The sequence below is a fragment of the Eschscholzia californica genome, unplaced genomic scaffold (genome assembly GCF_041429995.1).
Source record: "Eschscholzia californica isolate CP2 unplaced genomic scaffold, dmEscCali1.0.p SCAF_2, whole genome shotgun sequence".
In the NCBI taxonomy this organism is placed as follows: domain Eukaryota; kingdom Viridiplantae; phylum Streptophyta; class Magnoliopsida; order Ranunculales; family Papaveraceae; genus Eschscholzia; species Eschscholzia californica.
In genome coordinates, this window is record NW_028238309.1 from 6,518,746 (window position 1) to 6,531,464 (window position 12,719).

At 35.1% G+C, this 12,719-nt stretch overlaps 2 protein-coding genes across 2 annotated transcripts; both read left to right on the forward strand.

Moving 5' to 3' along the window:
• The first annotated feature begins 611 nt into the window (after positions 1–611).
• On the forward strand, positions 612–3,551 carry LOC147555711 (sugar carrier protein C-like). The gene is made up of 4 exons (XM_086663379.1): positions 612–954; positions 1,052–1,374; positions 2,173–2,802; positions 2,898–3,551. The coding sequence occupies exons 1-4, from the start codon at positions 819–821 to the stop codon at positions 3,363–3,365; spliced, it is 1,557 nt and encodes a 518-aa protein (XP_086519505.1). The 5' UTR covers positions 612–818; the 3' UTR covers positions 3,366–3,551.
• Positions 3,552–8,324: 4,773 nt separating this feature from the next.
• Positions 8,325–10,269, forward strand: LOC147555712 (uncharacterized). Its single transcript, XM_086664302.1, has 2 exons — positions 8,325–9,087; positions 9,731–10,269. Exons 1-2 carry the CDS (start codon positions 8,563–8,565, stop codon positions 10,088–10,090), a joined length of 885 nt encoding a protein of 294 aa, XP_086520428.1. The 5' UTR covers positions 8,325–8,562; the 3' UTR covers positions 10,091–10,269.
• The last annotated feature ends 2,450 nt before the right edge of the window (positions 10,270–12,719 follow it).

Here is a 12,719-nt window from a genome sequence, read left to right on the forward strand (position 1 = left end):
TTGTGTTAATTTTAATTATTGTTAACATAGACTTATCTATAAGACTTAAAACATAAATTTTTTTATTGCAGTGTGACCTGACAACTACTTCGAGTTTTGGCGACCATGAGATTTGAAGATTACAATAACACAATTACACAAATAACACCTATTAGCCAAGAACAAAAAGAAGACTTATGATCCAGCATAGTCAAGTGGAAGGTTATCATCTGTTTTTTTTTCCAAGAGTTCACATTGACTCAAAAGAAAGAAAAAAATACTCCTTTTTTTGGGGAAATCACAAAAGGAAATTAATGAAATTATATCCATGATTCATGAACAACAAACAGTCCTTATTTTGAGTTCATTTTCTTTTTATAGATATTGACATGACAAGGCATTAAATATCTGAAATCCCCAAATGACAGGTTCATTCTAAACTCATGTTTCTAATAAGCTTTCTTGGTGTGAATAAGGGTTTTAGACAGATCATTTTGGATATAATTAAGGACTAAAAAGTAATTAAACAAACTTAAAACTTACTAATATTAATTACCATAATAATAATTTTACTCTTATCCAAATTAAATTAAAATAGTGGATAACTATTGACAGCTGGATTTTAACCTTTTGACTCCCTCACTTCTTCTATATATACTCTTTGGTCTCTTCATCTTTCTTTCATGTATTATTATTAGTTTCAATTTCTATTTTGACTTTTTTCAACTCTTTGTGTTAAAAAACAGAGTATTCTTTTACAGAGTATTATACAGAGGAGTTTTAGAGAGAGAGAGAGAGAGAAAGAAAGAAATCTAGGGTTTGTTGTTGTTGTAATAACAATGGCGGGTGGGGTGATTGTATCTTCAGGAGGATCCGGGAAACAATATCCTGGAGAAATAACTCCTTATGTTCTTATTACTTGTGTTATTGCTGCTTGTGGTGGTCTAATTTTTGGATATGATATTGGAATTTCTGGTAATAAAATCATCAATCAATTTAGATCTAAAAATCACTTATCTTTTGTGGGTTTTGTTTAGATTTTTGATTAATTTTGTTGTTGTTTTTGATTTAGGTGGAGTAACAGCTATGATCCCATTCTTGGAAAAGTTTTTCCCAGATGTTTATAGAAAACAGGGTGATAATAGTTCAGCAAATCAATACTGTAAATTCAACAGTGTTCCATTAACACTTTTCACATCATCACTATATTTAGCAGCACTTTTTGCTTCAATATTTGCTTCCATGGTAACAAGAGTTTTTGGACGTAAAATTTCAATGTTAATTGGTGGTGCTGTTTTTCTTGGTGGTGCTGCCATTAATGGAGCTGCTCAAAATGTTGCTATGCTTATTATTGGTCGTATTATGCTTGGTATTGGTGTTGGTTTTGCTAATCAGGTACTAATTTTTTATTAAATTCGTTTTGGTTTGTACTTTTGATTTGTTGATTTCTAATGTTTTGTCTGTTTAAATTCGTTTTGGTTTCTAAAATTTTGATTAAATCGTAAATGATTTTTGTTTGGTTGGTTTTTCTAGATCTGGTAATTTCGATGATCATCCATAAAAATTTAACTTCTTCGATTTTATTCTTCGATCATAATTTAACGGTGGTTTTTACCGTATTATTTGCCGTTTTTTATGAAAACGTTATTATTACATATTCATTTTTGTCGGCCAAAATTATCGGCCAAATATGTTTGCATTAATATTTAATTAATCTTGATTGTTATTATAATTAGACTGTAATTAGATAATATTATAATTTCTTAATAAAATAGAGACTCTCTTCGGAAAAAGTTAAGGAAAGTCCAAAGTCGTCGTTTTTCTAGTTGTATTTTATTTTAAGAATCTTCTTTGAAATATATGGTAGTGATTCGATTATCTATCTAATTTGGCCCACAATATGACGTTTCGTTGAAGAGAATAAAATAATGTGTATATCTTAATCGTTGTCATGGAATGGGACATTATCGTATGAATATAGAAGTATCGAAACTAGTTAGTAGCTTCAATAGTTCGCAACCTATCAAATTGTTTGGTTGTTTTAAAAGGAAATAAAAATGGCGGTCCCGAAGTTTGACACGACCTTTTCAAATGGACACGTTATCTGATATGACTTGTTGTGGACCGTAAATTAGACTTGTAGCGTATTAAATTCATATATTGATATAGCTAAATGTACTTTGTTATTTGCAGTCTGTGCCACTCTACCTATCCGAAATGGCACCATACAAATATCGTGGAGCACTTAATATATGTTTTCAGTTAGCAATCACTATCGGTATTCTAGCTGCAAATTTAATCAATTATGGTTCAGACAAGATCAAAGCCGGATGGGGATGGCGATTGAGTTTAGGTCTAGCTGCAGTACCCGCTCTAATTATTACTATCGGAGCAGTATTTCTCCCAGATACCCCTAACTCCATTCTCGAAAGAAACCAACCCGAAGAAGCTAAAAAAGAACTTCAACGTATTCGTGGACCAGTGAATGTTGACGAAGAATTTGATGATTTAGTTGCAGCAAGTGACGCGTCTAAAAAAGTTCAACATCCATGGAGGAATCTCATGAACACCAAATATAGACCTCATTTAGTAATGGCTATACTAATTCCTTTCTTTCAACAACTTACTGGAATAAATGTGGTCATGTTTTATGCACCTGTTTTATTCAAAACTATAGGGTTTGGTGGTAATGCTTCACTTATGTCTGCTGTTATTACTGGTTTGGTTAACGTTTTCGCTACTTTCGCTGCAATCTTTATGGTCGATAAAAAGGGAAGACGGTTTTTATTTCTCCAAGGTGGTACTCAAATGTTTATCTTTCAGGTAAATCTAAAAGTTACATTATTATCGCTTACAAATTTATAATGTAAATTACTTCTATAACAATGTCCTGATTCAAACGATAAAATTATTTGCAGGTGCTAGTAGGTGTCTTGATATGGATTAAATTTGGAACGGATGGTATTGCAGTTATACCTAAGGGTTACGCAGTTGGAGTAGTTCTATGCATTTGTTTATTCGTGGCCGGATTTGCGTGGTCATGGGGTCCTCTTGGGTGGTTAGTTCCTAGTGAAATATTCCCACTCGAAATTAGATCGGCTGCTCAAAGTATTAACGTCTCGGTTAACATGTTGTTTACATTCATAATAGCACAAGTTTTCTTGGACATGTTATGTCATATGAAGTTTGGGTTATTCTTCTTCTTTGGTGGGTTTGTGTTTATAATGACAGTATTCATTTACTTCTTTTTGCCTGAGACAAAAGGAGTTCCAATTGAAGAGATGTCTCATGTTTGGAAGAAGCATTGGTATTGGGGAAGATATATTCCTGATGCTGAAGTCATTGGTGATCAAGTCCAAATGGGGTACCCAGTCAAGACTGTCTAATTTACACTAAAGAATTGGGTTTTTTTTTTTTACATTTTTAGTTCTTAATTTGAAGTAAGTTGGTGTGTTTTAAAAACCTTTATTTAGTTGCTACTTGTTTGTTAAGTATATTCTATTTGTCACAATTAATTGTTATAGGTGTATCAAGGCTGTCAATTATATATAAAAAGAACTTCAAATTTGTCATATTACTATTTATTTGCTTTTCATATTTGTTTGTTCAATTGTTTTGTACATGTTGAAGTAATATTCTAAGTGGAAAGTGTTTCTTTTTAGTACCTTAATGTTTTATGAGGGGGACTAGTTAGGGAGGACTTATGTCTCTTATATGGAAGTAGTTCGTATTATAAGGACCCATATGAATATAATTCTTCGGTGATGAAGCCGATCAAATACCTAAACTAAAAAAATACCATAAAACAAAGAAAATGTACCGAGGAAGGTGAAAATACAAAGTAAGACTGATTGTGTAACTTACTAAGACCGACATAAAAACTCAAGTAGAATAAGCTCGACTCCTCCCAAGACAGATTTATTTTTGCATTTGGGACTGAGTTGAGTTTTTGTCACTGAACAAATACACAACTAAATGAATTTCATGCGCTCTTCATCAAAAAAAAAAAAAAAAAAATGAATTTCATGCTCATGAGGTTGAAAGTCAAAAGATTACAATTGATTGTAATATCATAATTACTATTTGTCGGTATGACCTTATCCATTTACTTTAATCTTCGTTTCTTTTTTCTCTTAAAACTAAAGTTTGTATATAATTTTTATGTTTTCTAAATGATTTGATTAGAGCATTTTATTTTAATAAAAACGAAACGTGGCCTTGGGAAAGAACTCATCTCATGGTCCCATACATTTAAAACTTTATAGTATGGATATAAAGAGAATTAGATGCATTGAACTTAAACTTTTAAGCCAATTTGTATATGAAAAATTATATATTATCACAAAACATAGATGAGTAGATTTTCACACTTTTTTGGTGAGTAGAAATAGTAGGACCCGTGACAAAACACCTTTTATTAAATCAAATTCCCATAGAGTGGTTATAACTTTTTCCATTCGATTTCATTATAAAGGGATTTCATTGATTAATGATTTTAGCTTTCCATTTCACAACTCTTTTGCTCTCTCTGTCGTGATTGAGAAAGCCTTGGCCATTGGTGGTGGGTGGGCATGCTTAGAATCCACACAACACTTCCTTCTTTCATTAGGCCCACAATTTTCATGTTCTTCTTCCTTGTAAATAAGTTTTCTACGTGGCTATGATGGTGTTATCTGAGTGCAAAATCTTTAAGCTGATATTTTTCGGAGTTTGAGATCGTGGATGGGCGTGTGTTTTCTTATTTTTGAATTCGTTTGGATTGTAATGTATAAAAATGAAGCCTAGTGGAACAAGGCAGAGTTTGGGTTGAAGAATCATACAAAAATCAGATAACTTATCTTGTGATAAAATTGGATTCCATTAATTTTGCTTTTTTGTTAGTAAGGAGCATAGAGGCATCAAAAGGACCATCAAATAAAGCGGGTCGAATAGGATTCCAGCTTGCGGGTCTATTCTAATTTGATTGAAGGGTCCCACGGTGCAGAAGGCACAAGCCCGTTCTAATTTGATTAATCATGGCCAAATTGGATTCTTCAATTATTGTGCATCTGATCCTAATCTTCTAGATTGAAATTTTGTTGTCTAAATGGTCGAATTAGGGTTGACAGATCCTACGCGGGTTGACAGGTTTCACATAAAGTCACGAGCTTTTCAAATTCTCTTATGTTGCACCAACAACGGCTAGTTCAGTTGGTTCTACTTTCTATTTTGGAACTCGATAAGTCCCAAGTTGATAGGTCTTATGGCTTTCAAGAGTATGATCAAGATAGTTAATGACAATTATGAACATATTCTATCATTTGATTCATTAAAAGTAATAATTTAATCATGTTATAAGAAATACATTTTTATGCCTGTGAACGTACAGTTCCATCTTTGTTCTTAATGCAAATTAACGAGTTGAATGGCCAAATGAGAACCACTTCAGTCACTCGTATTAGAACTGAGATGAATTCACAAGGCAAGAAGAATTCAAGTCAATTGATAGACAAAAAGCAAATGGCAATATTATTCAAACCTACTAATGAAATCGGAATAGAGGGGCTAAATATTCAACAAATAACTATAAATGTTGACAAGTTATACCACTAATATAGCCAAAGTTATGGAAATCAGACTATCTAAATCAAAGTTGTCTAGTTTTGAGAAAGAAAATAATCAAAGTAGTCTTAAATGTGGTATTCCCCACTTGACTTGCTCCAAGTCCTGAGTCAACTTGGAGTGTTTAGTAGGTGTGTTACAAAAAATCTTCAATATCTTTTGGATATCATTTTTCCCAAATAAACTTTGAATTTATATTGGTCGGAAGTCATTGATTTAGGATCTGGGTCATACAAAATCTTCAATATGTGACAACACACAGGTGAGACTGATAAACTAATCCCAACAGTGGGAGAAGTGAGAGTGGACGCTTCAAAATGAGAGGTTCAATCGAAAGGTTGTTTATTTAGTGGTTGGAGTAACAAAACTCCAACTCACAATAAATTCAAAAACCCTAAACTCTAAATCCTAAATTACAAGATTAATGTTTGAGCTCTTATCAATAATCATTAGAGAACCAAGTTTAGATATAACAAAACCAACAAATAGAAAAGAGAAATAAAGAATCATAGTGGACATTATGATGAGATTATTTGTAGTTGACTTTTAATTGACCATGGGCTCTGAGTAAGCATTTATGTTGGTGGGTTCAGTTGCTCAATAACTTCACCGATGGAGTAAAAGGAAGTAGTTGACTGGACAATAACTTGTCACATTGAATTATCAACAAGAGATTGATCCCTTATAGATCTGCTGACAGTACGGCTCTATTGCCATTAGTAATGAGTTTCTGAGTTATCAACTTTATGATAATCAAATTTTAGACCCTCCTTTTTTCAATCTGGACTTTTAGTCGGACTCAGATTTGCCTCCTGAGTCAGCTCAGTTAGACCACCTGCAACATGGACTTGTACTGGATCAATCTATTTGTTTAAAACCACACCTAGTGTTTGATTTATGGGTACTCTCTTTCTCTCATCATAAATATTTAATACGTTCATAATGTCTAGGCCTAAAATGTCTCTAAATGTCTGTAGATTTCTGTCACAAACCGATGCCTCAAACACTAGTAGACCTTTGAAATTTTCTTACCGATGTCTATGGCGTTAGAGAACATTTTAAATATCTTAGATGAATGGGCTCACCTGGTGGACACGACAATGTCCACCAATGTCCCAAACTCCAAATCCACCCCCCTCTTTAAGTTCATTATGAAGTGAAGACACACTCAGATATATAAATTACCAGAAGAAAAGAGATGTAAAAGAAAAACACTTGATTAGATATAGTAGAAACTAAAAACTTTGTTCTCATTATGAGACTATTGAAATTCAACAAGCATACCAAATCACACACTCGAAATAAAAAGACTACCAATTATCCCAACCCTATTTTCCTTGACGCTTATATAATCATCAATTTTTATCCATACTTTGCCTTAAAAGAAGTCCCAAATTTTTGTGGTTCACCTAGGGATACCATGTTTTCAAATACACAAAGTTGGCCAAATCTACCTAAACTCAAAACTCTATAGGCTAAAATCATATTTCTTCTCATCAAGTTGGCTAAAAGATGTTTATATAAACGATCCACCACCCTTTGGTGTAGTGGTAGCCTAGTATGACATCCCTCTTATGTCCATGAGGTTTTGAGATCGAATCTCGGTGGAAGCGTGGATAATCGTGCTTATCACATCGATAAAGTGAGAAGAAGGGAAAATATCAGAAGCAATTTCAAAAACATGAAGGTTGTTGATCGGTTACCCTTGGTATGTTTGCTATGCTTTTTCATTTTTCCTTCTTAAATAACCCCGATTTCTCAAGGGGTGTCTATAAGGAGTTACTCTCAAAACGTGATGGTGAGATATCTAACTTCAGTTAACTATATATAGTGAGAAAGTTCGATTAATGAGGTTAAAATATGATTTGTAGTAACCTTGTATATATTGACAATAAATTGTTCATGGTCTGCTGCCAACATTTTTCTTGGGCTTGGGCCTATATAGGTTGCCTTGAGGGAGTGTTACAAGCGCGTCCATTCTCGGTGAAGGGGACCATTTTCTTCATACTCCTTTGAGGTCTTCAATACTACCCAAAACATAAAACTCCCGCTACCCCATAACACCCTCATTTGCAGTTTTACCGTAGTAAATAAGATCAAGTAGGGAGTTAACGTATTGGAAAGCGTCATGGATGCAATTTTTACAATGAGAGTGCTACAATGACAAATTTTTTGACATGATGAGTCATTTTCACAAAAAGACAATAATTTTTCAAAGTTTATCAAAGTTTGACTTTAATCTGGATCGTTCTTTTACCCGTGTGACTCATCATGTCAAAAATCATGTCAAAGATTCATTGTACACTTAGCATTTCCCTTTTTACAAAGCCTACACACGATTAAAAGCAGGGGAGACGTCCCCTTTACTGCTAGAAGACCTCTCTTTCCTTCTTCATATCTTCATCATTAGCATAGGGGTATTTCTTGACTCGGTTTAGAGTAGGCGGTTCAGATAATATTTGAATACTCATGTGTAAAGATAAAAACGTGTGAAAAATGTTACTATCTCCAACCACTTTCCCGGGTGAATCTCGGTTGGGTGACGTGGTCGGGCGAAATTTAGTGAGAGAAAGCGAAAAAACGCTCTCTCGCTCTAAATCTCGTCCGGTGAGGGTATCAACGTTGAAAAGGTATGTGTTGTGTGCGCCCATAAGACTTGTCTAACCTAACGAACCGACTACTGGAGTCTGGATACCATTCACTAGTTTAAAAACATAATGGGCTTTTGCTGACCCACGTTAGGTATATAAATAGGAGTATGAGAAGAGTATCGATCACCACAAATACTCGAGAGTTCAAATTGATGATGTTTCCGTTTTCTTTGCCACCATAAACTCTTTTCTTCATATCTCAACTGAATTTTCTCTCTCTCTCTCTCTAACTTCCTATCGTCTTTCTCTCTCTAGCTCTCTGACTCCCCGTCTTCTTCCATCCCTTCCTCCATACTGCTGCTAGGTTAATTTCTCTCCGGCGATAGAAAGGATGGGTCTTTTTGCCTGTTTCAGCCGTTCCCGGACTAATGAGGACGATTCATCTCTCAAGAACCCGACAAGAAACCCATCTTTGAAGCTACCGACGACCACCCATAACCGGGTAGGATCGGAATTAGATCCAGTGAGAGATAACATCAGTGGTGGTGGTGGTGGTGGTGGCGATGGAGGAGGATCATCTGTTGTGGTGGAGCTATTCTCGTCGCAAGGCTGCGCCACCTCACCGGAGGCGGAGCTATTTATTTCGAGACTAGGGAGAGGGGATTTCGGGTTAGATGTGCCAGTAATATTGTTAGGTTTCCACGTTGATTATTGGGATTACTTGGGTTGGAAAGACCCGTACGGGTCGAGCCAGTGGACCGTGAGACAAAAAACTTATGTTGAAACATTGAAATTAGACACCATGTTTACACCTCTTGTTGTGGTTCAAGGTAGGGCTCAATCTATTGGAACTGATCAAGATACCATTATTTCAAACATCAAATCTGCTGCTAGATTTCCTGCTCCTGCCTTACAGGTACGTAAAATCTATATAACAAAACGCGAAGAAGACCTAGACATTATTCGTTACTAAACCACCTTTTACTTATGTGTGACTATTCTTAGATAGACTATAAAATCGTGTAATATTTCGATATATTAAAATCGTGTAATATTTCGATATATCTAGGATGTTCAAGTAATTAATCAGGAATTTCAACAAAAAAAAAAAAAAAAAAAAAGTAATTAATCATGTCGCTTCTATGGAATACTACGCTATTTTTCTAGTATGGGACCTTCATATACATTATGTTTTTTTTTTGTTGCAGTATACACTATGCTAAATCATGTAAATATAATGTACAAATATACATTTTCGATGTGCTAATTGTTGTAGTATTTTATAACGGATTAGAGAAGTGAACACATGCAAGTACTTAAATTATACAATTACGTATTATTTATAACGGATTTAACAAAAAAAAAAAATTAAAAAAATTAAACTACACCTTAATTAGTCAAGCAATTTGGAGTACTTGGAATTCGGTGCCCAACACAACCGGTCGAGCATCGGGTAACATTATCCCAGATTTGTATGATTAGCACTATCATGATTCAATGTTAGTACAAGATGTAATATCTCATATATCAAACTAATGATTATGTATTTATATGAGCAGGCCAAGTTCAAAAGGTCTTCAAATGAAACCCTAGAAGTCACCTTCAAAGGATCTTTAAGAACAAAAATAGACAGTGAAGGAGTTGATGTTATGGTAGCTCTATATGAGAATGGATTGATAACAAACTGTTCTAGTGGTGAAAATAGAGATCGTGTTCTCTCGAATAACAATGTCGTTCGAAGACTCCACAAGCTATGTAATGTCAAGGATATCTCTGCTAAGAAAACAATATCTGGAACCATTAGTTTCTCACTATGGGAAGATTTCAAAAGCAGCAAATGTAAAATTGCTGTGTTTATTCAAAATAGTTCCTTTCAAATATTTGGGTCACAGAATTTCCAATTACCAAACAACATTTGAACAAATACAATCAAATTAGATTGAGTTTTGTACAGAGATATTATATAAAGCAATGTGGGTAACGAATTTGCCATTTAGGAGTTGGAGGGAGATGGCATTTTTCTTTTCTTTTTTACATTTAGAATGCAATAATCTTGTATATTAAAGTTGTGTTTGAGTGCATATTTGGAGAAACATCATCACGATTTTGCATATACTTACAGATTCGTCTGTCGCTTGATAATCTAGGGTTCATGTATGACAATATTTGACGAAGCACATAGAAGTAGTGCTATTGAAGAGACGCCTTTAAAGTTATCCTTTATGAACATTTGGGTTATTTTCCACATAGCCCCCAACTTTGTGACCAGCTTCCTGCCTAGCTCCCTACTTTGTCATAATTACCCAGATGACCTCTTTTTTGAGATTCCGTTATAACACCGTTAATCAGTCATCATTTCTCTCTCTTCCATCTCATAACCTCTCTCTGCCACCTCATCTTCTCGCCACTTCATCATCTTCTCCGGTGACTTTCAAACACTTAAAAAAAAGTATCTCTCCTTTTTTTTTTTTTTTTTTTAATTTCATTGCTCCTCTCTCTCTCTCTAAACTCTGGCGAAGGGGGTTTCCCTTCGCCGGAGGTCGGGCAGACCTTCCAGATCTGCCGGAACATACTTTTAAGGTCTGCCCGACCTCCGACAAAGGGAAACCCCCTTCACCGGAGTTTAGAGAGAGAAAGAGGAAGAAGAAGAGATAGAGGAAAAAAAAATTAGGTTTGAAGGTCGCTGGCCGAAAATTGGTCGGCCGGCGACCCATGCCGGAGAAGATGGTGACGTGGCGTGTTAGGTGATGCCAGAGAGAGGTAATGAGATGGAGGAGTGAGAGTAACGGAAAGTTAAAGATAACGGAAAAAGAGGGCCATATGAGAATATTTGCTAAAGTAGGGGGATAGGCAGGAAGCTGGTCACAAAGTTGGAGGTCATTTGGGAAATAACCCTAAACATTTTCATGTTTCGGGGCGAAAAAAGTTGTGCTATAAGAGCATCTCCAATGCAACACTCAACTTACAAAACTCAATTTGACACATAGGACTACTTGAGTTTTTGACAAAAAACACTCTCCAATGCAACACTCAACTAGAGTCTCAATATGATGTGACAACAATAAATATTGAGATACTCAAAAGAAAACTCAATTGTTGAGTTTTCTTTTGAGTATCTCAATATTTATTGTTGTATCTCAAGTGGTCCACATCAACATTTTATATATTAAAATAAGAACCAAAAGTAAATCTAAAGTAAATGTTGAGTTTTTTTTAGTGTTGCATTGGAGATGAATTTTAAATTGAGTATCTCAGTAGTGCAACATAGGAAAGAGAAACTCAATTCATACTTGACACATTAGATTAATTGAGTTTTTGTTGAGTGTTGCATTGGAGATGCTCTAAGGTGGGTTGAGCGGTCCGGCCTAGCCTGATGAAGCACTCTGACGGGCTAGCTTCCCCATGCCCATTACGCCAGCCTCAGCCTGTTTAACAAAATATGTTGGGCACGAGTTACGCCCCAATTTTGGGCCAGCCCAAGTCTCGTGTCCCGTTCTTGGGCCGGCCTTTCGGGGTCTAGCATGGCCCGTCCGACAAAATTGCTCCTAGAATGACCCATAACCTCCTCACAGAGGACAAAACTTCCAATAACCAATTTTGTTTTTTCTTCCCAAAACTCCAAAATTTGCATAACTTTTATGGAAGACTTGAAATTTGACCTCCTGGAAAGAAACATTTCTAGAAAAAATCAAACAGAATTTCTAATTGGATCAACCAGACCGACTACCCATTAGTGGTTATATTAGTTATAAGTACTTAATTTGGGGAAAAATAATATTAATTAATCACAAAGATGAAAATTTTCTCCAATTTCTTCAATAATTTAAACTCATCTACCTGATCAAGAACTATATTATAGGTTTGAAGTTTAAATAAAAGATCAATTAGAGAAAGAAACTTCTGTTCTTTCATTGATAGTAGTAATTTACAAATTAGAGAAGAAACTACAAGAACTCATTCATATTTTTACAGTCAAATAGGAGTACTTTCTTCTCAGTTCTCTCGAACTCCGATCAATTCTTAAAGAACAGATCCATCTTGAGTAACCCAGATTGCCAAAATCACGATTACCCGATTAGATTTTACGACTCAGTGCACTTTGATTTCGCCGGGATCGTCAAATTTCGAGACTAAATTTGCAGGAATTCCGGCATATGATTTAGCTCTGTCCCCAGCAAGTTATATACATAGCTTTTTGAACAGATTCATCAGTTTGTTTTCTATTCTCGTCGACTTCATTACTACTCCGATGGAAAACTCCGAGTTCAGAGGTAAGTACGCCAGAAAATGATCGGAGTCCGACGGAGGTTTCAGTAGAAGAGAAAAGTTTCTTACTAAGTTGAAAAGATTTAAGGCCGGTGTTCCATTTAAAGCCTTGATCTGTGTGACCTTGAACTACAGCTACACTTGTTGCCATCCAAACTCTGTTTAGATAACTCATCTTCTTCGATTCTTCTTCTTCTTCTTGTATTTCTCTATTTGAGTTTTCCGGTGAGATGGGTCAGATTCCGGTGACTGGTAATGTTTTTTTTAGTGAGTCTTGGTTTG

Coding starts and splice junctions, on each gene's coding strand:
- LOC147555711 (XM_086663379.1), top strand. CDS start 819: ATGGCGGGTGGGGTGATTGTATCTTCAGGAGGATCCGGGAAACAATAT. Junction 1,375..2,172: donor GTGTTGGTTTTGCTAATCAG/GTACTAATTTTT, acceptor TGTTATTTGCAG/TCTGTGCCACTCTACCTATC. Junction 2,803..2,897: donor CTCAAATGTTTATCTTTCAG/GTAAATCTAAAA, acceptor AATTATTTGCAG/GTGCTAGTAGGTGTCTTGAT.
- LOC147555712 (XM_086664302.1), top strand. CDS start 8,563: ATGGGTCTTTTTGCCTGTTTCAGCCGTTCCCGGACTAATGAGGACGAT. Junction 9,088..9,730: donor TTCCTGCTCCTGCCTTACAG/GTACGTAAAATC, acceptor TTATATGAGCAG/GCCAAGTTCAAAAGGTCTTC.